The following is a 27,749-nucleotide window of genomic DNA, read 5'->3' as shown; positions in this document are numbered from 1 at the left end:
TGCTATACTGCATCCAATGCACAGAGAACCAGGAAGTGCAGCCTTTGTTTCCCACTGGGACCTGACTGGCTGGTAGATTATTGTTAAGAACTATGAACGGACTTTGACCATGGCCTGGGCTGAGAGAATGAGGAAGTGAAGCAAGTAAACACATAAATACTGTGTGTGTTGGAAGCCGTTATTTTCCAGTGGTATAAACAAATGGAAGTTGGCCTTGAATGCTTAACTATACAAGTATTTATTTAAATCATCTTTGCATTGATAAACATACAATTTGTATAGCATGTCAATACCCCAAAAGTCAGTTCCATTATGTAAATGTCATAATACCATGAGAGAACATCAAGGACATATACTTAAAGAAATCACTTCTCCTCCCAACAACATCCAGACATTCACTTAGGGTTTGGGAGGGTTGCAGAGAGAGGTGAACAGTGTCTCAATATATGGCCACAATCCATTAACCAATAGACAGTAAGTGTAAGTGACATACTTTTGTGTAGATGGAATGAAGTTGCCTAAAGACATTGATCAGAGATTGGTTATGTGTTTTTCCCTCTATTGGTTAAGGTTGGGATTTCGGAAAGTTGCGCTGGTCTTGGATCTGTGCTTTTTAGGGCAACTTCTTCACAGAGCTGTCCTTCTGCTCATCGGTAGAGACCGAAAATTTGCGATTTCAGTGTGGTTCTTTCAATGATACACAATGTACGAGTGGAGGAGACCTCCACTCGTACATTGATAGGTAGCTCGAGCTGTCAGTTAAGAACCTGTTTGTGAATTAGTAGTTTGATTGGAGGTTTGGGCTGTCAGTCTTGACTCCTGTGTCTGTGTAGGTAGTCAGTCAGGAGGGTGGGGTAGTCTGTCATGACGCCTGTGGCTCCTGCTTCGAACGCCGCCTCGATGTCAGGATCCTCGTTGCAGACGAACAGGTGCACCTGAGGACAGAGAGGGCCAGACGTCAGTTATCCCACATGAGAAAAATACTACAGTACGTGCTAAAGAATTCTATAGTAAACTTTTGTATACTGTACTACACACTTTAGTATCCCTTGATCATGTGTTGTACTTGTACTTTAGAATGTTGTAGAATACTACAGTATTATCAGCAAAAATAAGCAGTGTAGTAAATATTACAGTAATGTCTGCAAAAACACTACACTTATTTAACAATAGTAAATACCATTCTTTTAATTTAACCTTTATTTTGACAAGTAGTCAATGCTGAGACCAAGGTCACTTTTCCAGATGAGCCCTGTATTAAGCACCAAAATACACATCTAAACACATTCATATACACAAAAAGAAAAACAGAAAAGACAATCTTCAGTAAAAAGGTCCCCTAACAACTGTCTGAAATACCATAGAGGCACAAATTCCACCAATTATAAAGTGTATTGTAGATCATGCCACAAGTAAGGTGCAAGGAAATTAAAGGCTGATTTTCCTAACTCTCTGGATACCATCTATGTGACTTCAAAGAGGTGATGAGGAACTATAGTATTCCATTTGCATATACCCTGCCCATTCCCCTCACCCCATTTTGTGCCACACAGGTGGACTCCAATCAAGTTGTAGAAACATCAAGGATTATCAATGGAAACAGGATCGCCTGAGCTCAATGTCGAGTCTCATAGCAAAGGGTCTGAATACTTTTGTAAATGTGATAGTTCAGTTTCTAAAAACCTGTTTTTGCTTTATCGTCATGGTGTATTGTGTGTAAATTGATGAGGGGAAAAAAACAATTTTATCAATTTTAGAATAAGGCTGTAACATAACAGAATGTGGAAAAAGTGAAGGGGTCTGAATAATTTCTGAATGCACTGTAAGTGAGACATCTACATGCTAAGTATGGACCATATATCGTAATCCCTACAGGTTATAGAAAAGAGCAGAAGCTCTGAACTATTCGTTCTGACTCCAGTCCTACCTACCTACAGGTTATGTCAAATTTGCTCTTTTAGTATTTCTCCAGTAGGTTTCCTGAAGGAGAAAGCCTCCACTTCTATGTCAAAGATAATAAAACAAAAACACTATAGTAAATCCTACAGTAATGCCTGCAAAAGCACTACCGTAAATTCTACAGTATAGTACATTATACCAAAACTCTACAGTATATTAAAATCCGCAAAAACACTACAATAATTACTATAGTATTTTCCATGTTGGCAGATATGAGTGAGAGGGCTGGGTTGTGTTTATTAGGTACAAAACAAAGTGAAACAGGGAGTTACTACCTGAACATTGAATGTGAAATGCTGATTTACATTTTTTGTTGCGCAACATTTTGCTATGGTGTCCTTGAATGAACATGACCCTGGTTCCATTTCAGTCACCTGTCCCTTCACCAGGAGTGTCAAACTCATTTTGACCCGGGTGTGCATTTGGTCTTCAACAAGGTCAAGAGCGCTGCACAAAAAATTGTCAAAATATAGGTGATTATTAGTGAGCTGGGCTGCAGGGGTGGACTGGGAGCCCACACCACTACTCGTGCCGCCAACCCCCCCCACCCCACCACAGGGGGAGTGGTCCCCAGACTCTATCAGCCACTGCCCAGACCTTATCACAGACCTACATCTACACCAGGCTTGAGTCTTCTGTCTGACATTCTCATCCACTAAGTTAAACTTAGACACAAGCAGTAGTGTTGACACATAACATTGGCAGTTAAGTACAGCGTTTCTCAACCATTTCTGTACCAGTGGCTGACGAGATGTGGTCTTCCTCATCTTTTGTAACCAGCTCATGTTAAAAACAAGTACAATATATAAAAGCACCACTGGAGATACAACTTAACACTTTTAACTGTGCCTCTGCTCTAGCTACTTTGTTTGCCTTCCTGGTGTGCTGTCGGTCTGTCTCAGCATCTTCTCTGCTGTCACTCTGTGCTTCTTCTGCTTTAGCCAACACCCACATAGCAATTGTTTTGGAGGTGGAACTGTGTTAGAAATGTCAAATCCACAAGTAACTCCTGGCATTATACCTAAAGCGGGCATTGCCATAGGCTGCACCAAGTTGCATTAAGAGAAATCCCATGTAGCCTTGTTTATCATTTTGAACACTGGAGTTTGAGATATTAATCTACACATCGATTGGGCTGATAGAAATCCTCATTATTTAGTTGAATGATTTTCAATATGAGCATCATTATTTCTATATAGACTACACTTTCTTGTTCTGAACTTCTAACGCGAGTGGGAGGGGTGTGGCTTTGTGACAATAATCAAGAGCAGCTGCTCACCGATTTGACAGCGCCAACACCGCCAAAACATCAGCAATGCAGCTATCGCTGGTTAACTCTTGATCTGATTGAATCTAGGCTTTAAGATATGTTTCAAACAAGTGCCTATCATATGTGTTCCCCTGAATCAACACCTACCCTATTCGTTTCTATTACAGGCCTCCAGACTGTCATTTTCCACTGGTGTCACTTACTTTTACAGTTGGTGGCACCAGCCCATGATTTGGTCGGACCCAAATCACGAGTAATCATCTTATAAGTCATTTGTAGTACTTTATTAAGAAGTATAATAAATAGACTACGGAGGTATTCACGCCCAAGCAGGAATGCATGTTTCAATATATTTTTTTTTATGTGCTAATCCAGTGATTGTCATGAATTGTGGGGTTCAAAATTAAACTACAGTTGCTATATTTTACTGTCAAAATAGGACTCCAGGATTTACTGATTTATTTTTGTTCTATAGAGATGAATTACATACATCTTAATGTGCAGTAACTAATATCATAGGCTAATTAAAGTAGGGTTCAACACCTGTAGAAGTGGAAGCTACTAAAAAAGCACATTAATTACATTTCTAACTCTAAATATAATACCCACTGCTAGTAGCCATGTATTAATCCAACACTAAATGTTATGTGCTAAAAAACACATTTGTAGGCTACTACCCATGAGCTCCATATCTCAAACCCATATAAAATATCTTGGTTGTAAAATAGTTGTGATTGAGCTAAATATTGAGAGTTGGGAAATAAATAAGTATACCAACAGAAAGCTGAGACCCTCCTCTATTCGACAGGGACAAGGGGATGAAGCTTGTTGTACGTTAGAAAGCATTTTTCTCTCGAGCGCATGGGGGGAGAGGAGAGTGGCTCGCTCATTGCATCAGCAGGCCCCAGTGAGGACACATGCACATTTGGAGGGCAGCCACTTTCATTACAGGAATCGTTAGGATAATGCACTTTACTGTTTGACCAAATCATAGTTTTAGCCACCCCAAAAATAGGATGTTTTGAGTGAGGTGACAATGTAGAATGTGTTCTAAGTTTATAGGCACCCTTTCCATTTTTTACCACCCATGATCTTGGCTGACTAACTGATGACGGAGTTGGAGCAGGTCTCTTTGCTGATGCCGCGTTTGACTTTGAATGTGAGTTTACATGACCTCAGTCTATCAGAACTGGGCCGGCCCATCTTGGTGGGGTAGGCCAGCCATTGCCCACTGATCATCCAAAAGCCCATTATAGATCAGTAGAACAGAGAAACTCCACTAAAATCGAGCTGGAGCTAGACACTCAGTGTCTATAGTTCTTAAAGGGCTGGATAAGGGAAAGAGGGATGTAACAGGAGCTCTGCTGACCCTACTGATGGACCATGACATACTGAAGCGGTTAGCAGAAGGGGCTAGGAAGTGATGGCAGTAACAATTATGATGATAATAGTAATGATGGCGGTTGCTCTGTACCTGAATTCCTCTGTTGGCCAGATGTTTGAATAGACTCTTCCTCATCGTTAATCTGGAAAAACATTAACGTTTTGCAGGTGGTTTAATCTTTTATCAAAGCTTGTACATGGTCTGTTGGTTTTAGTAGGGAAAGGGAACTGCTTTGTTACTGTAGTAAATGTACCCACTTTTCTATCAGATAGATGACCATTCTGTTCTTCAGAAGACGCTCCTCAGGAATATATGTTCTGCATAAATAGAAAGAGATTATTTTATAGTTACACTTTACGACATACACACACAGGGTTGCCAGAGAAAGAACAATAGAAAGCTCTCTGTCACCACACATCCGTCTGCACCTATACTCAAAGATAAACATGTGACCACACACATCCATGCACAGACATAACAGATGATGGTGAAGTCAGATGGGTACTGTATCAGCACATGAACTTTGGAACCCATACGCAGAAAAACATACATGACACACACGCACGCACACACACCTGTTAATGATGCAGGGCAGGTAGAACTGCAGGAAGCTCTCTCCCAGCGGAACAAAGGGCAGCAGGCCGCTGTAGTAAAGGAGGAGCAGCTGCAGCCCTCGTCTCATACTGAAACTATAGGGCATGGTGGAGTTCTATAAGGAGAGAGGGAGAGCAGAGAGAGGGAGAGATGGAGGAACGGGATAGAAGAGAGCAGGAGGGACAGGGAAGAGAGAGGCTGGGTTGAGAGAGTGCAAGAAAATATCTCTCCCTAGGACAGGAGTTGTAGTTAGACCCCTGGTTCAGTTTATTGTATCTTCCCCTAGTTGACACTTACAGATCTGCGGCACTTTTTCATAATGGTAGAGTCTACAGTCGCCCACACTGTGAGGTTCTCTCTATCATACTGTTTCACCATGTTGGACGCCTGAGAGAGAGAGAGAGACCAGGGCAGAAAGGGAGAGGGGAGTTATTCGTTGTCTGTGACTAAAACATTTAGTGAAGCTGTGAAACCTAATATCGTTTGATTCTTTTTTTCCCTGACATAGTCAAATAACTCAAGCATAGATTGGTAACTTTTTTCCTAATTTGGCACACAAAGACCATGAGTAAAATGTGTCAAAAAGAATGGTACCGATTGGCCTATAGGTGGCAATGTTATAAGCGGTCTCACTTAAACCCTCATATCCACCATTTCCTCATGCTGAACAAATTTGCCTCAAGGACCCATAAGGCCTGTCAGGATATTTTTTTCATCCATCTTAAGAATTTTAGAAAACAAGTCCAAATAACACCAAGCTTGGGGTTTGGTTAATGACAAATCAAAAAATCTGATTTTGTGTGTCCATTTTTGTAAATCCACTTCACAATGGCCTATCAACTTGAAACTGAAATTGGTATTGATTACTCAAAAAAGAGAACTTAACAACTTATTTTCATAAGGAACGCTTATGCTCAAAAACATCTGCAATCGTCTTCTCATGAACCATATGTCAGATTATGTCCAGATTTTTTATTTACTCATGACATCAGTCTTTAATGGTTTTAGTTGTTAAATTCAAATATAGCTGCACTGTAACCGTTAGCATATGCTAATGCTAAAAACACAAATCTTAAATCATATTGACTCCAGATTTGGTATAGACTCAATGAATTAGCCTGTAATGAATTGGAGAAGGATTAGTTGCTGCATTCAAAGTCGGCCACGTCACACAACTAGAAGGTACCATATAACACCAGGGCTATAAGAACTGAACCGATAGACATGGGGCCATGAAATTTGGTATGTAAACCAATGTAAATGTCCTTAGAAGCAGTGTGATAAAGTCACTGCAACCTGAAATGGCTGCACTGGACCAGTTGGTGGCATTATAGATGTCGTCATCCTTGTGGTATTGAGAGAGAACCATGGTAATGCTTTCACTGATTGCACATAAAGGAAGATAGTTCCTACATGATATAGTGCTTGCTTTGCTATCCAACTATCTTGTGTCCTTTCTGTCTTCCTGTGAACCCCGTTCATTGCTGCTCACTGCTATATTTATAAAGTATATTCTGTAAATAAAGTTGAATTTGATTGGATTTAGCTTAGTCCTGTACTTTTTCCATCAGCAAGCTGTTGTCTTCTTTGATTTCGATGTTGACTGGCATCTTAGGGAACTTCCTGAACACTTCCTCCAACAGGGTGAACTTCCTGTCTGTACCGGTGCTGTAGTGGCCTGGTGTTGGAAAGGAAGGAAGAAAGGGAGGGGATGGGAGGGAGGGAGGGAGAAGGGTGAGGTAGTGAATGTCATGATAATACACACACACACACACACGCATATACGCACACACACATTGGTGCGAAACCTCACAAAGAGCATTTGTCTATGCCATTGACCCACTTCTGTCAGAGAAGTATGGTGGATGAGTGTGTGTGTCTCTGTGTGTGTGCCTTAATTAAGCTGACAACGTCGTTGTATTTTGGTACACCAGAAGTACACGAATTTCCAATGAAAAGCTGCGTTTGCCTTGCAGCATTGAGTTGCAGAGGTAGTTGCATAGTGTAAAGTTTGGTGGAGGAGGAATAATGCCCTTGGGCTTTTTTTCATGGTTCGGGCTAGGCCCCTTAGTTCCAGTGAAGGGAAATCTTAATGCTACCGCATACAATGACATTCTCTAGGCGATTCTGTGCTTGCCCCTTTCCAACTTTGTGGCAACAGTTTAGGGAAGGCCCTCATGTTTCAGCATAACAATGCCCCCGTGCGGACCTCCTGATTGGCACAGTGGTCTAGGGCACTGCATCGCAGTGCTAGCTGTGCCACTAGAGATTCAGGGTTCGAGTCCAGGCTCTGTCGCAGCCGGCGGCAACTGAGAGACCCATGGCGTGGCACACAATTGGTCCAGTGTCGTCCGGGTTAGGGGAGGGTTTGCCCTGCAGGGATATCCTTGTCCCATCGTGCACTAGCGACTCCTGTGGCGGGCTGGGCGCAGTGCACGCTGACACAGTCAGGGTGTTTCCTCCGACACATTGGTGCGGCTGTCTTCCGGGTTAAGTGGGCATTGTGTCAAAAAGCTTGGTTGGGTTGTGTTTCGGAGGATGCACGGCTCTCGACTTTCACCTCTCCCGAGTCCGTATGGGAGTTGCAGCGATGAGACAAGACTAACTACGAAATTGGGGAGAAAAAGGGGTTAAAAAAAGATAATATATATTTTTTAACTAATAATAAAAAAAAAATGAAAAGTTTAAAATGAAAAACAATGCCCCCGTGCACAAAGCGAGGCCCAACCCCACTAATGCTCTTGTGGCTGATTGGAAAAAGTCACTGCAGCAATGTTCCAAAATCTAGTGGAAAGCCTTCCCAGAAAAGTGGAGACTGTTATAGCAGCTATGGGGGATCAACTCCATATTAATGCCATTGATTTTGGAATTAAATGTTTGCCCGACCAGGTGTCCACATAATTTTGGCCATGTAGTGTATGTGTTACAGTGGATACCTGCATTAAATGTGACCTCCAGTCTGTCCTTATACAAGGGTAAGTCCTGAAAAGAAAACACAATTCATATTTTATACTACAAAATGAATGAACTGTCTCATTACTGTATGGGACAGTTTATAAAAGCTAAAACAGTTTATGGAACAGATTATAAAAGGGGCCTACATGTATACACATTATAATACAAACACATTAAGGTCAGAATAGCTATGGTAACAAAGAGTTCAAGCAACAATCAAGGGGTGTTTTATATTATATGGTTTTAATATACATTTGACCTCTAACCTCTAGGTTTAGGGAGGAGATGGTGACATCATGGCCAGTCTGCCTCAGGAGGTTTTCGTCATGTGACACGACCACATGACCATCCCGGGTCAGGTGACAGTCCAGCTCCAGCATTCCTGTACCCTGCTCCACCGCACTGAGGGGGAGGGGGAGGGGGGGGTGGTAGATTAAATGCCGACACCCGCATAACTGTTGTTTTGAACGTGTCGTAGGTGGAACTGCATTAGAGCTGTCAATCCACAAGTGGCTCCCGGCATCATACTTATTGCAGACATTGGCACATTAGTAGTAATCCCATGTAGCCATGTTTACAAGTTCCAACACTGGAATGTGTGATACAATCTACACATCGATTAGGCTGAAATAATTAGTTTAATGATTTTTAATTTGAGTTTCATTATTTCTATATAGCCTACATTTTCTAGTTCTGAACTTCTAACGTGAGTGGGATGGGTGTGGCTTTGTGACAATGACCACACAAGCAGCTGCTCACCGATTTGAAACACCAACTATGCAGGTGTAGGTTAGCGCATGTTAATGCTTGATCTGATTGAATCTAGCACAGATGTGTTAAACATACTGGCCTGTGAGGGGGTCCAATCCGGCTTTAGGGTGGTTTGAGAAAAAATACAAAAAAATCAAATAAACATACTTTAAAATGACTAAAACCAAATCGAAAGTATGTCAAAAATAACAATGGACCTAAAGTATTCATACCCCTTGACTTATTGCACATTTTGTTGTGTTACAGCCTGAATTCAAAATGGATTAAATACATTTTTGTCACCCATCTACACATAAAAGTTAAAAGATGTTTCATTTATTATTTTCAAATATCGAATTTACATAAGTACTGTATTCACACCCCTGATTCAATTAAGTGATAATGCCCGAGAAGCCTGTGTTTGGAGGATATATTGGCACGGGTGTTCGTCGAGGGCCGGCAAACTGTGCCAATACCCTTCAAACACCGGCTACGAGGGTTACCTACATATTCAAATAACGATTGACATATTTTCATTAAACTTTATATTGATGAATTTATTAAAATTATTTCATCCTTCCACAAGATATAGTCCCGACACAAATCTAAGGTTGCACCCCAAGCCGGTTCGTTTGCCAGAGACTCAACCCAGTTGTTCAGTCTTTTTGTTCTAAATGTTCCATACCCATACTGGCTGGCAACATTTTTATCCCTTGAATTCTAGCTAGCCAACTACAGCTAACTTACAGTCACGTCAAACAGTGCAGCCAAAATAACAGCAAAGTAGCTTAATTTGCATCTGTTTAAGTTGCTTTCTAGTGTAATCTATTTGGATACAACCATAACAATGAGCTAATGAGGCGCGATTTCTCCTGGCATAGAAAATGTGCTCTCTCATCAAGACACTGTTGTTCAGAGGAGCTAGCCAAAAACACAGCTAACACAAACACTTCAAACTGAAGCTGGATAGACTTTAAACTAGTCGGACTTCATTTCATTTGATCTTTTTTCAATTGATATTTCTTTGTATATATCCATGAAAATGATGCCAGCTGATTCATGATTTCGACTGGCTGAGAAATGCTGCCTGCCTGTCTGTCTCATCCTGACTCCCGACACTTTCATAACTATGGGACAGCTTGAGATTGAGTTTGAATATTGAAACAATGTTGAAATGTTGAAGGTAATATGTAATATGGTAATAGGTAATATGTGCATGTAGGTAGGGGTAAAGTGACTATGCATAGATAATAAACAGCGAGTAGCATCAGTGTAAAAGCAAAGCTTTTTGAGGATCTGGGGACCCATGCCAAATCCTCAGTCTCCAGAGGGGGAAAGGGTGTCGTGCCCTCTTCACGACTGTCTTGTTGTGTTTGGACCATGATAGTTTGTGGTGATGAGGACACCAAGGAACTTGAAACTCTCGACCCGCTCCACTACAGCCCCATTGATGTTAACGAGGGCCTGTTCGGCCCTACTTTTCATGTAAGTCCACGATCAGCTCCTTAGTCTTGCTCACATTAAGGGAGAGGTTGTTGTCCTGGTCTCTGACCTCCTCCCTATAGGCTGTTTCATCATTGTCGGGGACCAGGCCTACCACCATTGAGTTATCTGCAAACTTAATAATAGTGTTGGAGTCGTGCTTGGCCACACAGTTGTGGGTGAAGAGGGAGTACGGGAGGGGACTAAGTACACACCCCTGAGGGGCCCCAGTGTTGAGGATCAGTGTGGCAGACATGTTGTTGCTACCCTTACTACCTGGGGGCGGCCTGTCAGGAAGTTCAGGATCCAGTTGCAGAGGTAGGTGTTTAGTCCCAGGATCCTTAACTTAGGGATGACCTTTGTAGAAACTATGGTGTTGAACGATGACCTGTAGTTAATAAACAGCACTCTCACATAGGTGTTCCTTTTGTCCAGGTGGGAAAGGGCAGTGTGGAGTGCGATTGAGATTGCGTCATTTATGGATCTGTTGAGGCGGTATGTGAATTGCAGTGGGACTAGGGTTTCCGGGATGATGGTGTCGATGTGAGTCATGACCAGTCTTTCAAAGCACTGAATGGCTACCGACATGAGTGCTACGGTGCGGTAGTAATTTAGGCAGGTTACCTTCGCGGGCACAGGGACTATGGTGGTCAGCTTGAAACACATAAGTATTACAGACTCGGTCAGGGAGATGTTGAAAATGTTAGTGAAGACACTTGCCAGTTGTTCCGCACATGCTTTGAGTACACGTCCAGGTAATCCATCTGGCCCCGTGGCTTTGTGAATGTGGACCTGTTTAAAGGTCTTGCTTACATCAGCTACGGCGAGTGTGATCACACAGTCATCCGAAAAAGCTGGCATTCTCATGCATGCTTCAGGGTTGCTTGCCTCAAAGCGAGCATAGAAGGCATTTAGCTCATCTGGCAGGCTCGCCTCACTGGGCAGCTTGCGGCTGGGTTACCCTTTGTAGTTTGTAATAGTTTGCAAGCCCTGCCACATCCAACAAGCGTCAGAGCCGGTGTAGTAGGATTCAATCTTAGTCCTGTATTGATGCTTTGCCTGTTTGATGGTTTGTCTGAGGGCATAGCAGGATTTCTTATAAGCGTCCGGATTACAGTCCTGCTCCTTGAAAGTGGCAGCTGTAGCCTTTAGCTCGGTGCGGATGTTGCCTGTAATCCATGACTTCTGGTTGGGATAGCAAAATCAGAATTAGTTGGGTAACATAGATAAATAAGATGTTTTATCTTATTTATTGTCATTAGAATGTCTTCTTTTTGAAAAATACTGTTGACAGTGTGCAGTTTATCCCTTCTCTGCTAGGGCTCAGTTACTTGGGGTCCAGAGAGGGGAGAGGTCAGGTTAGTCTTATCTGTGAATGTGTCTAACTATTTCTAAACCAGGTGAAGGGATGGCGTGATTAAAGGGGAACCAGTTAGTTGTCTCCACAATGTCTGTGTGCCAGTCACTCCTCTCCGTGATCTTGTCCAGGAGGGATTGTATTTGAGATGGGAGTGTCTAGAATTGACAATTGATACAGTGGGGAGAACAAGGATTTGATACACTGCTGATTTTGCAGGTTTTCCTACTTACAAAGCATGTAGAGGTCTGCAATTTTTTATCATAGGTACACTTCAACTGTGAGAGACGGAATCTAAAACAAAAATCCAGAAAATCACATTGTATGATTTTTAAGTAATTAATTTGCATTTTATTGCATGACATAAGTATTTGATCACCTACCAACCAGTAAGAATTCCGTCTCTCACAGACCTGCTAGTTTTTCTTTAAGAAGACCTCCTGTTCTCCACTCATTACCTGTATTAACTGCACCTGTTTGAACTCATTGCCTGTATAAAAGACACCAGTCCACACACTCAATCAAACAGACTCCAACCTCTCCACAATGGCCAAGACCAGAGAGCTGTGTAAGAACATCAGGGATAAAATTGTAGACCCGCGCAAGATTGGGATGGGCTATAGGACAATAGGCAAGCAGCTTGGTGAGAAGGCAACAACTGTTGGCGCAGTCTGGGGCTCCATGCAAGATCTCACCTTGTGGGGCATCAATGATTATGAGGAAAGTGAGGGATCAGCCCAGAACTACATGGCAGGACCTGGTCAATGACCTGAAGAGAGCTGGGACCACAGTCTCAAAGAAAACCATTAGTAACACACTACGCCGCCATGGATTAAAATCCTGCAGCGCACGCAAGTTCCCCCTGCTCAAGCCAGCGCATGTCCAGGCCCATCTGAAGTTTGCCAATGACATCTGGATGATCCAGTGGTGGAATGGGAGAAGGTCATGTGGTCTGATGAGACAAAAATAGAGCTTTTTGGTCTAAACTCCACTCGCCGTGTTGGAGGAAGAAGAAGGATGAGTACAACCCCAAGAACACCATCTTGAGTTTAGACCGTGAAGCATGGAGGTGGAAACATCATTCTTTGGGGATGCTTTTCTGCAAAGGGGACAGGACGACTGCACCGTATTGAGGGGAGGATGATGGGGTCATGTATCACGAGATCTTGGCCAACAACCTCCTTCCCTCAGTAAGAGCATTGAAGGATGGGTCGTGGCTGGGTCTTCCAGTATGACAATGACCCGAAACACACAGCCAGGGCAACTAAGGAGTGGCTCCGTAAGAAGCATCTCAAGGTCCTGGAGTGGCCTAGCCAGTCTCCAGACCTGAACCCAATATAAAATCTTTGGAGGGAGCTGAAAGTCTGTATTGCCCAGCGACAGCCCCGAAACCTGAAGGATCTGGAGAAGGTCTGTATGGAGGAGTGGGCCAAAATCCCTGCTGCAGTGTGTGCAAACCTGGTCAAGAGCTACAAGAAACGTATGATCTCTGTAATTGCAAACAAAGGTTTCTGTACCAAATAGTTCTAAGTTCTGCTTTTCTGATGTATCAAATACTTATGTCATGCAATAAAATGCAAATGAATTACTTAAAAATCATAATGTGATTTTCTGGATTTTTGTTTTAGATTTCATCTCTCACAGTTGAAGTGTACCTATGATTAAAAAAATTGACCTCTACATGCTTTGTAAGCAGGAAACACTGCCGATTTTGCAGGTTATCAAATACTTGTTCTCCCCACTGTATATGCCATTGGATGAGGTAATGTTTTGATCCTAAGTGGTCCCAAGAACGGGATACAACTTTGTTTAGGAGACCAAACTGAACGATAATTTATAGCCAACACTGTCTGGCTATGGGATACTCCTCTCTCAAGTAAAATTCTTCCTTTCTGCAGTTTTCCCAAGACCTGTGGTTTGTCATGTCGACTAGGGGGTGGATCTTTGCTATAAAGGATCTCAGTTGCCATTATGTTGACACTCTCAGGGAATTAATTTATAGACACTGAATTGATCTGAGAGTCACAGGGCTATGGTGGAGCTCATATACTTAAAGATGGACTTTATGATAACTGACTTGTGTGTGGTTTGCTCTCTCATGATTTGGTAATACAGGAAATTTCCACGACAACCTACAGTCACTGTGGGGACAACGTCATCGATGCACTTATTGATGAAGCTGGTGACTGAGGTGGTATGCTCCTCAATACCATTGGATGAATCCCGGAACATATTCCAGTCTGTGCTAGCAAAACAGTCTTCTCATTTGACCACTTCAGTATTGAGTGAGTCACTAGTTACTTCCTGCTTTTGCTTGTAAGCAGGAATCAGGAGGAAAAAATTATGGTAAGATTTGCCAAATGGAGGGCGAGGAAGAGCTTTGTATGCATCTCTGTGTGTGGAGTAAAGGTGGTCTAGAGTTGTTTTTCCTCTGGTTGCACATGTGACATGCTGGTAGAAATTATATAAAAAGGATTTATGTTTGCCTGCATTAAAGTCCCCGGCCACAAGGAGCGCAGTTTCTGGATGAGCATTTTCTTGTTTGTTGATGGCCTTATTCAGCTCGTTGAGTAAGGTCTTAGTGCCAGCATCGGTTTGTATTGGTTAAATAGACAGCTACGAATAATATAGACGAAAACTCTCTAGGCAGATAGTGTGGTCTACAGCTTATCATGAGGTACTCTACCTCAGGCAAGCAATACCTCAAGACTTATTTAATATTAGACATCACAAACCAGCTGTTATTGACAAATAGACACACACACCCACCCCTCGTCTTACTAGATGTAGCTGTTCTGTCCTGCCGATGCACAGAAAACCCAGCCAGCTCAATATTATCCGTGTCTTCGTTCAGCCATGACTCAGTGAAACACAAGATATTAGACCCACCCGTTGTATAATACTTTGTAGAATAACCTTTGGCATTGATTACAGCTGTGAGTCTTTCTGGGTAAGTCTCTAAGAGCTTTCCCCACCTGGATTGTGCAACATTTGCCCATTTATTATTTTCAAAATTCTACAAACTGTCAAATTTGTTGTTGATCATTGTTGGACAACCATTTTCAGGTTTTGCCTGAAAGTAGATTTAAGTCAAAACTGTCTTCTTGGCCACTCAGGAACATTCACTGTCTTCTTGGTAAGCAACTCCAGTGTAGATTTGGCCTTGTGTTTTAGGTTATTGTCCTGCTGAAAGGTAAATTAATCTCCTAGTGTTTGGTGGAAAGCAGACTGAACCAGGTTTTGCCTGTGCTTAGATCAATTCTGTATCTTTTTTTATCCTGAAATTCTCCCCAGTCCTTATTGATGATAAGCATACTGTCGTGACTTCTCCTTAATGTGAAGACTGTTATATCAAATCAATTCTCTGTGTAATTATTATTACGGAATTAAACCAATCTTGTAACATTAATGAACTAAGTCGTCGTGGCACCATGGGAAAAAGTTTAAAGAGTCACTATTTCCCGAATTGAACTCTTCAGATATTTTCATGTCTTATCGATTACAGTCACTTATTAATGTATTATTACCTCAGTCATTCTGAACGTCGTCATTTCTTGACGTCTGCACTAACCCTACTTTATTGATGAATCAGCTCAATTATTTATTCATTTACTAACTAATTAAACAATTACAGAATACACAAACATTATACAGTAAATTGTCTCTCGAAGACTAGCAAAACAGGACCGTTTGGGTATAACACGGTGGCGAGGAGACAAAGGAGTTACTCTATTGGACATTGGGAAGCTACGCTCACAAAATACAAACTCTTAAGCACTCTAATATTCGCTCAGTCGGGAAAAGAGAACGCAATATATGTATTTATGACTGAGCTGTCCTTGATCGTCCAAATCCTTGGTCACGGAGATGTTGGGTGTACGACTCTGGTTCAACCACCAGAGATCACCATGTCCTTAGGTAGAACTACTGGTCATGGTGGTGGTGGTAAGAATGGATACTTCACCGTACCTTGTACAGTAGTTCTCAGAGTTGATCTCGTTAGAATGCGTCAGAGGTTATCGATGTTCTCATCCTAGGCTACGTATGCTTCCACCTGCAGATTGATAAGGCGACGTCTAGGATTTGCTTCTTCTGTAGTGATCGATAGTTTGAGTTTATAACCATTTTGCAACATTCGGCTCACGCTTGGTCTATAGAGTAGTAGATTTCTGAACCATTTGTAACCTTTTCAGCTGATGCTGAACATAACTGGTCTAATATGTTAATTCTTCAGTGCGTCCTTTTAAACAATTGGGGTAAAAGGGCGTTCCATTACGTTTCGCATAATTACTGTGCTCACGTGGGCGTGGTTACTGACTTGGTAAACTACATAAAAAAAACATTTTCTCATGTAGAAGACAAATCACATTTCTATTTTTTCAAAAATATTCAGATACTTAATCATTAATTTTATACAACATTCAGATGCAAACCTCATAATTAAGAAGTGTAGACAGAGGTACAGTTATGTGGTTCTGTCTTTCATGATGTCACATCATCAAAACAAATGAGGGGAAGGGCTAGCTAAAAGGGTTATGGGAAGGGTTAGCTAACATTTTAAGTACAGTGGGGCAAAAAAGTATTTAGTCAGCCACCAATTGTGCAAGTTCTCCCACTTAAAAATATGAGAGAGGCCTGTAATTTTCATCATAGGTACCCTTCAACTATGACAGACAAAATGAGAAACAAAATCCAGAAAATCACATTGTAGGATTTTTAATTAATTAATTTGCAAATTATGGTGGAAAATAAGTATTTGGTCACCTACAAACAAGCAAGATTTCTGGCTCTCACAGACCTGTAACTTCTTCTTTAAGAGGCTCCTCTGTCCTCCACTCATTACCTGTATTAATGGCACATGTTTGAACTTGTTATCAGTATAGAATACCTGTCCACAACCTCAAACAGTCACACTCCAAACTCCACTATGGCCAAGACCAAAGAGCTGTCAAAGGACACCAGAAACAAAATTGTAGACCTGCACCAGGCTGGGAAGACTGAATCTGCAATAGGTAAGCAGCTTGGTTTGAAGAAATCAACTGTGGGAGCAATTATTAGGAAATGGAAGACATACAAGACCACTGATAATCTCCCTTGATCTGGGGCTCCACACAAGATCTCACCCCGTGGGGTCAAAATGATCACAAGAACGGTGAGCAAAAATCCCAGAACCACACGGGGGGACCTAGTGAATGACCTGCAGAGAGCTGGGACCAAAGTAACAAAGCCTACCATCAGTAACACACTACGCAGCCAGGGACTCAAATCCTGCAGTTCCAGACGTGTCCCCCTGCTTAAGCCAGTACATGTCCAGGCCCATCTGAAGTTTGCTAGAGAGCACTTGGATGATCCAGAAGAAGATTGGGAGAATGTCATATGGTCAGATGAAACCAAAATATAACTTTTTGGTAAAAACTCAACTCGTAATGTTTGGAGGACAAAGAATGCTGAGTTGCATCCAAAGAACACCATACCTACTGTGAAGCATGGGGGTGGAAACATCATGCTTTGGGACTGTTTTTCTGCAAAGGGACCAGGACGATTGATCCGTGTAAAGGAAAGAATGAATGGGGCCATGTATCGTGAGATTTTGAGTGAAAACCTCCTTCCATCAGCAAGGGCATTGAAGATTAAATGTGGCTGGGTCTTTCAGCATGACAATGATCCCAAACACACCGCCCGGGCAACGAAGGAGTGGCTTCGTAAGAAGCATTTCAGGGTCATGGAGTGGCCTAGCCAGTCTCCAGATCTCAACCCCATAGAAAATCTTTGGAGGGAGTTGAAAGTCCGTGGTGCCCAGCAACAGCCCCAAAACATCACTGCTCTAGAGGTGATCTGCATGGAGGAATGGGCCAAAATACCAGCAACAGTGTGTGAAAACCTTGAAGACTTACAGAAAACGTTTGACCTCTGTCATTGCCAACAAAGGGTATATAACAAAGTATTGAGAAACTTTTGTTATTGACCAAATACTTATTTTCCACCATCATTTGCAAATAAATTCATTAAAAATCCTACAATGTGATTTTCTGGATTTTTTTCTTCTAATTTTTTCTGTCATAGTTGAAGTGTACCTATGATGAAAATTACAGGCCTCTCATCTTTTTAAGTGGGAGAACTTGCACAATTGGTGGCTGACTAGATACTTTTTTTGCCCCACTGTATTTGCAAAGTAGCTAAAAACTGAGTAGTTGCAAAGCTGCAAATCAGCTAAAAAGTTGTCTGTGATGAGATCGAACACGCAACCTTTGGGTTGCTATACGTTTGCATTATATTTGCCCTTTTCAACCATCTAAAAGTACAACAAAATTTCAATACATTACCGCTCTTCACCGGGCAAAACAGGTGTTGTACCTTGTTTCCCTTGGAAACTAGAATCCCGCCCCAAGCCGGGCCTCTCCCAGCTGTAAGCACGCTGTGGGCTAAACTGGGAGCAGTGACATGCAAGCGATACAACCTCAAAAGTGTGCGGTGAGGCCTAATTCGCCGCAACAAATATCCCCAATGGTCAACCCTTTAAATAATGCCCCTGGTGGAGTGGATGTGTACACCATTCGGTAACCTTTGCCGCTATATGCCAGGGAGATAGCCTCCACAATCCTGTGGAAAAGACACTGCTTAGAGAGCACCCTAAAGGGAGCTGGATTAGCAAAGCAGACAAAAAGCTGGTCACATAACTGGATATCCCGGGTCCGCTCAATGTATGTGCGTAAAGCTTGTACTGGACACAGGGCATGTAACCTCTATTGCTCATCAGAAGAAAAAAATAGATCAAAAGCTAATGACCTGTAGGACATATTCATGACTTTCTGGGCGAAGGCCGCATTTGGACACAACGTTACCTTAGAGTCTCCAGGGGCGAACTGTGTACAGGAAGAGTGAATAGATAACGCATGGAGATCCCCAACGCATTTAGCCGAGGTCAAAGCCACGAGCAAGGAGGTCTTTGTAGGATAGGATCTTCAGATCCAAAGACCAGTGTTTTTAAAGAGGGCCTTGCACAGAGCATCCAAAACCAAAGCTAAATCCCAACTGGATGCAATAGGTTTAGAAACCGGTCACAGGTGGTGCACACCTTTTAGGAACCACACCGCCAATCCCTGGAGTGGCATCACCAATTTCCACATGACATGCTGAAATAGTAGCAATCAAGTTTGGAGGTAAACCTCTAACAGTCAGATTGGACCTCTCAGGGGCCAAGCCCACCGATCCCAAATCTCTGGCCGGGTGGGGGCCAAACCCGCTCGGGCGCCTGGGACAACAGATCCCTGCGTAGCGGGGGTTGCCACAGGACCCCGCTCAACAGGCGAATGATCTCCACAATTTCCCCCAGCTCCACTGGTGGAAATGCGTAAAGGAGGGTACAAAGCAAAGCCACTGATGCACAAGTGTGTCCAATACCAACGGCAAGCTCAGGTCCCTCATTGAGGAAAAACAGATGACAACAAACATTTTCTCGAAATGCATAAAGATCTACGTCTGCCCTGCCAAGATTTGCACCGTATTGAGAGCATGTGCGCATTGCTTACCAGCATTAGGGAGCGAGCCAAGGTTAGGAGGGAGAGAGACAGAGTTTCTCCCCATCTGTTGATGCATGCCAGCACAAGCCGGCCCGATAAAAGCAGGGGGAAGCACCTGAGCGCCAGATACACCGTTACGAGCTCTAGGTAAATGATATGCAGTGCGCTCCGACCAACTCTCCATACCCCTCGAATTGAGTTACCTTCAAATAGCGCACCCCACCCTTGGGGGGATGCGTCTGTCGTAATTGGGGCGGCAGGGTAGCCTAGTGGTTAGAGCGTTGGACTAGTAACCGGAAGGTTGTAAGTTCAAATCCCCGAGCTGACAAGGTACAAATCTGTCGTTCTGCCCCTGAACAGGCAGTTAAGCCACTGCTAGGCCGTCATTGAAAATAAGAATTTGTTCTTAACTGACTTGCCTAGTTAAATAAAGGTAAAATAAAAAATAAATCACCTTGCGGGATACAACTCAGCCCATGGGAGCCCCCTGACAATAGCAGAGGGTCACACCACCGGGCCAGGACCCATTGGCCTGACAGGGACACCTGAAGCAACCAGCTTAGGCTGCGAGATGCATCGAGGTGAGTGGCTAGCACTCAGCACCGGAAGGGCCACGTCAACAATAGCCCAAGGGGAACGACTTCCATTACAGAAGCCAAAATTTGCCTAAGCAGAGACGGAATCCAGACACCCTCCGTGGGGATAGAAAAGTGTGATAGGCGAGTGAGTCTAGCTCGAGACCCAGAAACGGAATGCACTGAGATGAAGTCAGACGGCTCTTTTCTGGTTTATTATGAAGCCTAGAGACTGAATATGGGACTAGCATGGATGTGTGTAATACCAATCGTCTTGTGAACATTCAGAATATGTAGACTGAGGTGCTTGCTGAGGGCATCTCAAATGGGACGTACAATCCCGTCCCTTTTTGGAACCAGCCGTCCTGGATCTTCAACATTGGAACCACTCGGATTACCTGCTTATGGAGACAGGAGGATATTTCCTCCCTCAAAATGGGCGCTGAGGACTCGGGAACAGTCGAAGTGATGATGCTGCAGAAGTGTGGGGAACGCACAACAAATTGTAGCCTGTACCCCAACATTACTTTTGGTATGATCCAGGGTGACACTGCGTATGTGCGCCATTGGTTGGTGCAGACAGTGAGACTCCCGTGAAATGCCATCTGAAGGGCCGGGAAACCACCATGGGGACCGAGGGAGAGATTACTTATTTTTCCACCACTTTTGACAACCAAAGAGACTTTGTGGGATAATAGCATGGTCCTGTCCAACCCTGCTAATTCCCTCAACTCTGCTACCAACAACCACTTAAGGGGCACAGGGGGCTCTGGCAAGGGCTGACGTAGTACCTCGTTTGGACAGCAACCAAACGTGGGGGCACTGTTGTCAAAGTAATGTTTTTGTGGAGGGTTGCACTGGTCGCTCACACCTGTACCAAGGACCCTCGTTCTGGGGTTACCCGAGCCAAGTGCTCAGGGGCTGCTTTCTCATCAGAAGGTGCTTGGGGAAAGCTACTAAGTTTCACTTGGCAGAAGTTATGCATCCTAGCCGACGTTAGGCAGGAAGCTTTTTAGTCTAAGCTAGCTTGCCTCTTTGACCACAGCATGGTCCGTTTAGAATAGCCAAGTGACTTAACTCTACATAATCTAAACAAGAGAGCTACCCAAGCAACTCCACCATGGGAAGGTAGGAATAACTAGTAAAAGCTAGGTGTGTTTGCCAACGTTTTAGCTAGCCTGGGCTTGAAAGTCTATGTAGGAATGGATCACCGGGGTGGGACCGGGACCCTTCATCAAAAAATATTCTGGGAAGAGAGGCAAGCGGTGCATGACCAAGGCAGACACAGGCGGCGGGGGGTACCCACCAAACCTGGCCTCCCTCTCTCTTCAAGTAGCCTCCAGTAACCAACCACAGGAGCCGGGTTGGGTGCAGGCATACACCACGCCCAGGCAGACAAGACATTTGCTCCAACCATAAAACAAATCCGCGTCCGGCAACTCAGACTCAGCCGAGGTACAGGCAACTGGGAGAGGAAATCACTATCGGAAACACCAATGCCCCTCAAGAATGAGACACGATTGTCAAGAGAACCTGCGCCTTGGACTAGCAGAGCATTGCCAGCCGTGGGCAAGCCACGGTTAGTGAAACCGTCCCCTGGGCCCACACACAAACTGATTCGAGTGAGGGAAGCCAGAGAATGCACCGAGCTGGCTGAGACATACAAGACAACAAACGTGAATATATTTTTATTCATTTGGGCATGGTCCCGAACCAGCTTGTTAGCCTTCATCGTTTCGGTCGTATTAGCCATCTTACTCATTGCTACAGCCAGGCCAAGCAATCCATAGAATAACTCATTGGTTTGCACACAACGGGTGAGGATCCACTACCACAAAGGGATAGTTTAGTTGGAGTCAGTCTCATGTTCCAAAGATGTTTGTTTTTGGCATGAATCGTTCCTGCTGAAATCGAGGTGAAGAGCAGAATAATTTAAGGGTTTCAGAAAGGCGTTTATTTCATTGGCCTTGTCAGGCGTGATTTTAGTTCTTCAATTGAAATCGTGAGAGTGTAACTCACATACAGTTGTGTTGTACCTGAGAGGAAACCTGGTTCAGTCTGCTTTTCACCAAACACAAGTTCACCTTTCAGCAGGACAATAACCTAGAAAACAGTGAATCGCAGTGGAGGCTGCTGCTGATGATGGCGCCGGAAGAAATGGCAGCCGTTTTTCGGGCGCCTAACCAATTGTGCTATTATTTGTTGTTTTTTGCGTTATTTGTAACTTATTTGTAACCATCATATCTTATGACAAAAAAAGAGCTCCTGGATAAAAGGACAGCGATCACTCAACTCGGATTAGACTAAGATTTTTTCTTCGACAAGGCCGAAATCTCCTTCATTGGCAAGAGAAAGAGACGCAGGTAGAGGACACAGGGCGGGGTGCTCCGTAAGAATCTGCCAACAGCGAGTGGGAAATCTGCCCTGACCATCAATATTACTTGCCAACATACAATCATTGGACAATAAATTAGATGAGGTACGATCACGAATATCCTATCAACGGGACATCAAAAACTGTAATATCTTATATTCCACCAAATCGTGGGTGACTGACGACATAGAAAATATTCTGCTAGCAGGATATACGCTGCACCGGCCAGATAGAACAGCACACTCCAGTAAGACGGGGGGAGGGGGCGGCGGTCTGTGTATATTTGTAAACAACAGCTGGTGAACGAAATTTAAGGAAGTCTCTAGATTTTGCTTGCCTGAAGTAAGGTATCTCATGATAAGCTGTAGACCACACTATTTGCCAAGAGAGTTAATCAAAACATTTTTGTGGCTGTTAATTTACCACCACAGACGGACGCTGGCAGTAAGACTGCACTGAGTCAGCTGCATAAAGTAAATAAGCAAACAGGAAACCGCTCACCGTTAGGCGGCGCTCCTAGTGGTCGGGGACTTTAATGCAGGGAAACTTAAATCAGTTTTACCTCATTTCTATCAGCATGTTAAATGCGCAACCAGAGGGAGAAAAACTCTAGATCACCTTTACTCCACACACACAGACGCATACAAAGCTCTCCCTCGCCCTCCATTTGGCAAATCTGACCATAATTCTATCCTCCTGATTCCTGCTTACAAGCTAAAATTAAAGCAGGAAGCACCGATGACTGTCAATAAAAAAAGTGGTCAGATGAATCAGATGCTAAACTACGGACTGTTTTGCTAGCACAGACTGGAATATGTTCCGGGATTCTGCCGAAGGCATTGAGGAGTACATCACATCGGTCACTGGCATTATCAATAAGTGCATCGAGGACGTCGTTCCCGCAGTGACTGAATGTACATACCCCAACCAGAAGCCATGGATTACAGGCAACATTCACACTGAGCTAAAGGGTAGAGCTGGCGCTTTCCAGGTGCGGGATTCTAAACCAGAAGCTTATAAGAAATCCTACTATGCTCCCCGACGAACCATCAAACAGGAAATGCGCCAATACAAGACTAAGATTGAATCGTACTACACCGGCTCCGACACCCGTCGGATGTGGCAGGACCTGCAAACTATTGCAGACTACAAAAGGGAAGCACAGCCACAAGCTGCCCAGTGACACGAGCCTACCAGACAAGCTAAATCACTTTTATGCTCGCATCGAGGCAATCAACACTGAGGCATGCATTGGAGAACCAGCTGTTCCGGACAACTGTGTGATCACGCTCTCCATTGCCGATTTAAGACCTTTAAACAGGTCAACATTCACAAGGCCGCTGGGCCAGACGGATTACCAGGACGTGTACTCCGGGCATGTGCTGACAAACTGGCAGGTGTCTTCACTGACATTTTCAACATGTCCCTGACTGAGTCTGTAATACCAACATGCTTCAAGCAGACCCCCATAGTCCCTGTGCCCAAGGTAACCTGCCACTAAGGTACCCTGCCTAAATGACCACAGACCGGTAGCACTCACGTCCATAGCCATGAAGTGCTTTGAAAGGCTGGTCATGGCTCACTATTATTATCATTGCAGAAACTCTAGACCCACTCCAATTTGCATACCGCTCAAACAGATCCACAGATGATGCAATCTCTATTTCACTCCACACTTTTCTTTTCCACCAAGACAAAAGGAACACCTACGTGAGAATGCTATTCATTGACTACAGCTCAGCGTTCAAAACCATAGTGCCCACAAAGCTCATCACTAAGCTAAGGATCCTGGGACTAAACACCTCCCTCTGCAACTGGATCCTGGACTTCCTGACGGGCCGCCCCCGGGTGATGAGGGTAGGTAGCAACACATCTGCCACGCTGATCCTTAACACAGGAGCCCCTCAGGGGTGTGTACTCAGTCCCCTCCTGTACTCCCTGTTCACCCACGACTGCATGGCCAGGCACAACTCCAACACCATCATTACGTTTGCAGACGACAAGTGGTAGGCCTGATCACCGACAAGACAACCTATAGGGAGGAGGTCAGAGACCTGGCGGGGTGGTGCCAGAATAACAACCTATCCCTCAACGTAAACAAGACAAAGGAGATGATTGTGGACTACAGGAAAAGGAGGACCGAGCACACCCCACTCTCATTGATGGGGCTGTGGTGTGGCAGGATGAGAGCTTCAAGTTCTTTGGTATCCACATCACCAATAAACTAGAATGGTCCAAACACACAAAAACTGTCATGAAGAGGGCACAACAAAACCTATTCCCCTCAGGAGACCGAAAAGATTTGGCTTTGGTCCTCAGATCCTCAAAATGTTCTACAGCTGCAACATCGAGAGCAGCTGCTCGGCCTCCGACCTCAAAGTACCACAGACGGTAGTGCGCACGGCTCAGTACATCACTAGGGCTAAGCTGCCTACCATCCAGGACCTCTATACCAGGCGGTGTCAGATGAAGGCCCTAAAAATTGTCAAAGACCCCAGCCACCACAGTCAGAATGTTCTCTCTGCTACTGCATTGCAAGCGGTAGGTACCGGAGCGCCAAGTCTACAACCAAAAGGCTTCTCAACAGCTTTTACCCCCAAGCCATAAGACTCCTGAACAGGTAATCAAATGGCTACCCGGACTATTTGCATTGTGTCCTGCCATTCAAGACCCCCCCCCAACCCCTCTTATACTCTGTTGCTACTCTCTGTTTATCATCTATGTATAGTCACTTTAACAATACCCACATGTAGATATTACCTCAATTAGCCCGACTCTGTACCGGTACCACCTGTATATAGCCTCGCTACTGTCATTTTACTGTTTTTTATTTCTTTACTTATTTATTGTTTACCTAATACCTATTTTTTAAAACTTAAATTGCACTGTTGGTTAGGGCTTGTAAGTTTCATTTCACATGACAAATAAACTTTGATGGGAGGACGGCTCATAATAATGTCTGGAATGGAGTAAATGGAATGGTATCAAACACATTAAAGATGTGGTTACCACTCCATGTGGTTACCACTCCATTGACTCATTATGAGCAGCCTCCAATGAGTGAATGTTCTTGATTGGCCTACTTACAGTTTTGACTTAAATCTGCTTGAAAATCTATGGCGAGACTTGAAAATCGCCGTCTGCGACATACCCAAAAAGAATCACATCTGTAATTGCTGCCAAAGGTGTTTCTAACATGTATTGACTTTAGGTAGATTGTTGAACAAAAATACAATTAAATCCATTTTAATACCACTTTGTAACAATAAAATGTGAAGAAATCGAATGGGGGTGAATACTTATGATACGCACTGTAACTGATCTGAAGCCAGGTTTGGTTAGGGTTGGTCACTTACTGTGTGAAGGCCTCCATGGTGCTCTCTATCCTCTCGCCGCTTCCTGCCAAGACAGATCAGAAAAGAAAAGCAGAGAACATCACTGTCATATCCAGCTCCAAGACTCTCGCTCTCTAGCCTGCTTTTCCTTGATCCCCACTGACTTGAAATAACAGTATAGTTCAAATCAGAGCCAAATATTTATCCAGATATAGTGTGACTCTGGGTCAAATCAATAGACACTCAGCATTCCTGCATGCAGCTACACCACAGGCTCCAAACATCCCACTTTCACTTGTCCAGTCCATTCACATCAATGATTACAGATGAAAAGTGAAACAGCAAGGTAACTACCACATCCCTCCACCGTTCCTTCCTACCTCCTCTGTGTGAGATGTGGGTGCAGTGGAAGGCAGCCCGTTTCTTCTTGTGGAGGATCTGAGGGTTCTTCAACAGGTAGAGCGACGTCAGGGTGTAGCCCCCTAGGGCCGGAAGGATAAAGTACAGGAAACTGGCCATAATCAATTCTCCTCAGCAAACGGTCCTCAAAAGTGTCCGAAGGCAATTAGGCGCAGTATCAAAAGGCCTTTGGATCCTCCTAGATACTCTAACAATAAATGAATAGAACACCTACAAGTGTCAGGCTGTGTACTGATGGAAAATAACCTGCCAGATATGAGTCCCTTGTTCTGCAAGTTGTAATAAAATATTTTCAGCTATCGCCCACCGTGCTGCTTCATAACATAGGTAACTAACAGCCAATGTAGAAACCACTCCAAATCTTCTTCAAGTGCATCTAAAAGACACTCAATTGATCTGGTCATATTATAAACTTCACTTGACTCTTTTTCACACAATTATCTTCTCTCTATCCTCCACTTTACTACTACTCCTCTTATTCTGATCACTCGGTTTCTCTCTCTGTCAGTCCATTGGTCACCTCTCAGCCTAGAACAATGTTGTAACAACTTTCATACAGTTAAACAAAAAAAAAAACAGGACTTGAAAAACTGGTACAACCTAAGGAGGCATCCGAAGGAAGTGCCACAAGGTCCTACTCCCATAACTTGCACTCGAATGCTTAGCAAAACTCTTACTCATAACCTCACCCAACGCTCCTCTCTTTCCCTCCATGGGTTCTGTTTGTAGTCAACCCTATCTCCTTCGCACTCTCCCTTTTTACCGTTCCCCCTCACTGAGTAACTGGGACCCACACGAAGTCGTAAAATCCCTGTTAATTAAATACTAGTCCGTCAGTAGGAGCTGGCCTCCCACACCTCTCTTTCCCCTCTTTTTCCCTTCCCTGTGGCATATATTGTTCTTCTCTCAGGCATCTTCTCTACCTTTTGTGACACAAACTCACGCTCTCTTTCACTGTGTGTGTGTTAAGGTAATCATGTAAATGGAACTATCCTACACGAAGTGCGGCTATAAAATATATTAAAAGCAAACCTCAAATAACATGCATTTATGGGTGGGAATATGAATGTAATGATAACATTATGGGTGCTACCTCTAGCAACAGATATGAGAGAGCGCTAACACTATAGGCTGTTAAAGAGCGTGTCAGCAAGCGTTGATACATGGCAGGTTTCGATGCCGTCAGGAACCTTTTAACAAAGGATGGGTATGTAAACTCATTTTTAAATCACACACGGGCGCAAACACACACATAGACATAGTGTACTTAACAAAGAATAGATGTAAATGCACTTTCACAAGCAGGCATGCAACTTCAGCAGAATACTGTACAGCACAGCATTGTTTACACCAATACAAATGCTGAAAGGTAGCAAACGAGAAACTAGATATTCGGAGAGAAGCAAAAGCATAGCATGTATGCCAGAGGGAAAAGTAATTGTTCACTCCCCAGTATAGCATTCCTTCCTCAACTGACAAGGCCACACACACACACACACACATCCAAGGTCCAGTTTAAGCAGGTACTGTAAATTGTAAGACGTTCTAGTGCCCTTTGCCTTCTGTAACCAACCAGTATAGCAAATGCAGTCTGTCACCCAAACCTGCATTAGCTATTAAACGAAAGTCGTGCTTTACGTATTCCCAAACCTTGATGAAGTAAACAGAGGTTGAGCCCTGTGGGAGAATACCGAACCCATGCAGAGACATGCCGAGGAGGAAAAGGACAGACAACTTGGCTTGGAACAGGAGGGAGGAGATTACTATTTTTTTA

At 43.7% G+C, this 27,749-nt stretch overlaps 1 protein-coding gene and 1 non-coding gene across 3 annotated transcripts; one reads left to right on the top strand and one right to left on the bottom strand.

Moving 5' to 3' along the window:
* Positions 1-221: 221 nt before the first annotated feature.
* LOC139407709 (lysophospholipase D GDPD3-like) lies at positions 222-27,681 on the bottom strand. Of its 2 annotated transcripts, XM_071151560.1 has the most exons (11): positions 27,626-27,681; positions 25,936-26,162; positions 25,577-25,619; positions 8,429-8,564; positions 8,144-8,189; positions 6,767-6,885; positions 5,505-5,594; positions 5,189-5,322; positions 4,871-4,930; positions 4,704-4,755; positions 222-935 (listed from the first exon to the last, which is right to left on the bottom strand). In XM_071151560.1, the coding sequence occupies exons 2-11, from the start codon at positions 26,072-26,074 to the stop codon at positions 807-809; spliced, it is 948 nt and encodes a 315-aa protein (XP_071007661.1). In that variant the 5' UTR covers positions 26,075-26,162; positions 27,626-27,681; the 3' UTR covers positions 222-806. The 2 variants fall into 2 exon arrangements, with proteins under 2 accessions (XP_071007661.1, XP_071007659.1); XM_071151558.1 differs by lacking the exon at positions 27,626-27,681 and having other exon boundaries at positions 25,936-26,693.
* Positions 1,945-1,998, top strand: LOC139408128 (U7 small nuclear RNA). The gene has a single exon (XR_011634186.1). It is a non-coding gene; the product is annotated as a U7 small nuclear RNA (small nuclear RNA).
* Positions 27,682-27,749: the final 68 nt, after the last annotated feature.

This window comes from Oncorhynchus clarkii, chromosome 4, assembly GCF_045791955.1.
Source record: "Oncorhynchus clarkii lewisi isolate Uvic-CL-2024 chromosome 4, UVic_Ocla_1.0, whole genome shotgun sequence".
Taxonomy (NCBI): domain Eukaryota; kingdom Metazoa; phylum Chordata; class Actinopteri; order Salmoniformes; family Salmonidae; genus Oncorhynchus; species Oncorhynchus clarkii.
The sequence above is the reverse complement of the archived record's forward strand: the minus strand, read 5'-3'. Positions and strand labels throughout refer to the sequence as shown.

Coding starts and splice junctions, on each gene's coding strand:
- LOC139407709 (XM_071151560.1), bottom strand. CDS start 26,074: ATGGCCAGTTTCCTGTACTTTATCCTTCCGGCCCTAGGGGGCTACACC. Junction 25,620..25,935: donor CCACATCTCACACAGAGGAG/GTAGGAAGGAAC, acceptor CTGTCTTGGCAG/GAAGCGGCGAGAGGATAGAG. Junction 5,595..6,766: donor ACAGCTTGCTGATGGAAAAA/GTACAGGACTAA, acceptor TCTCTCTCTCAG/GCGTCCAACATGGTGAAACA.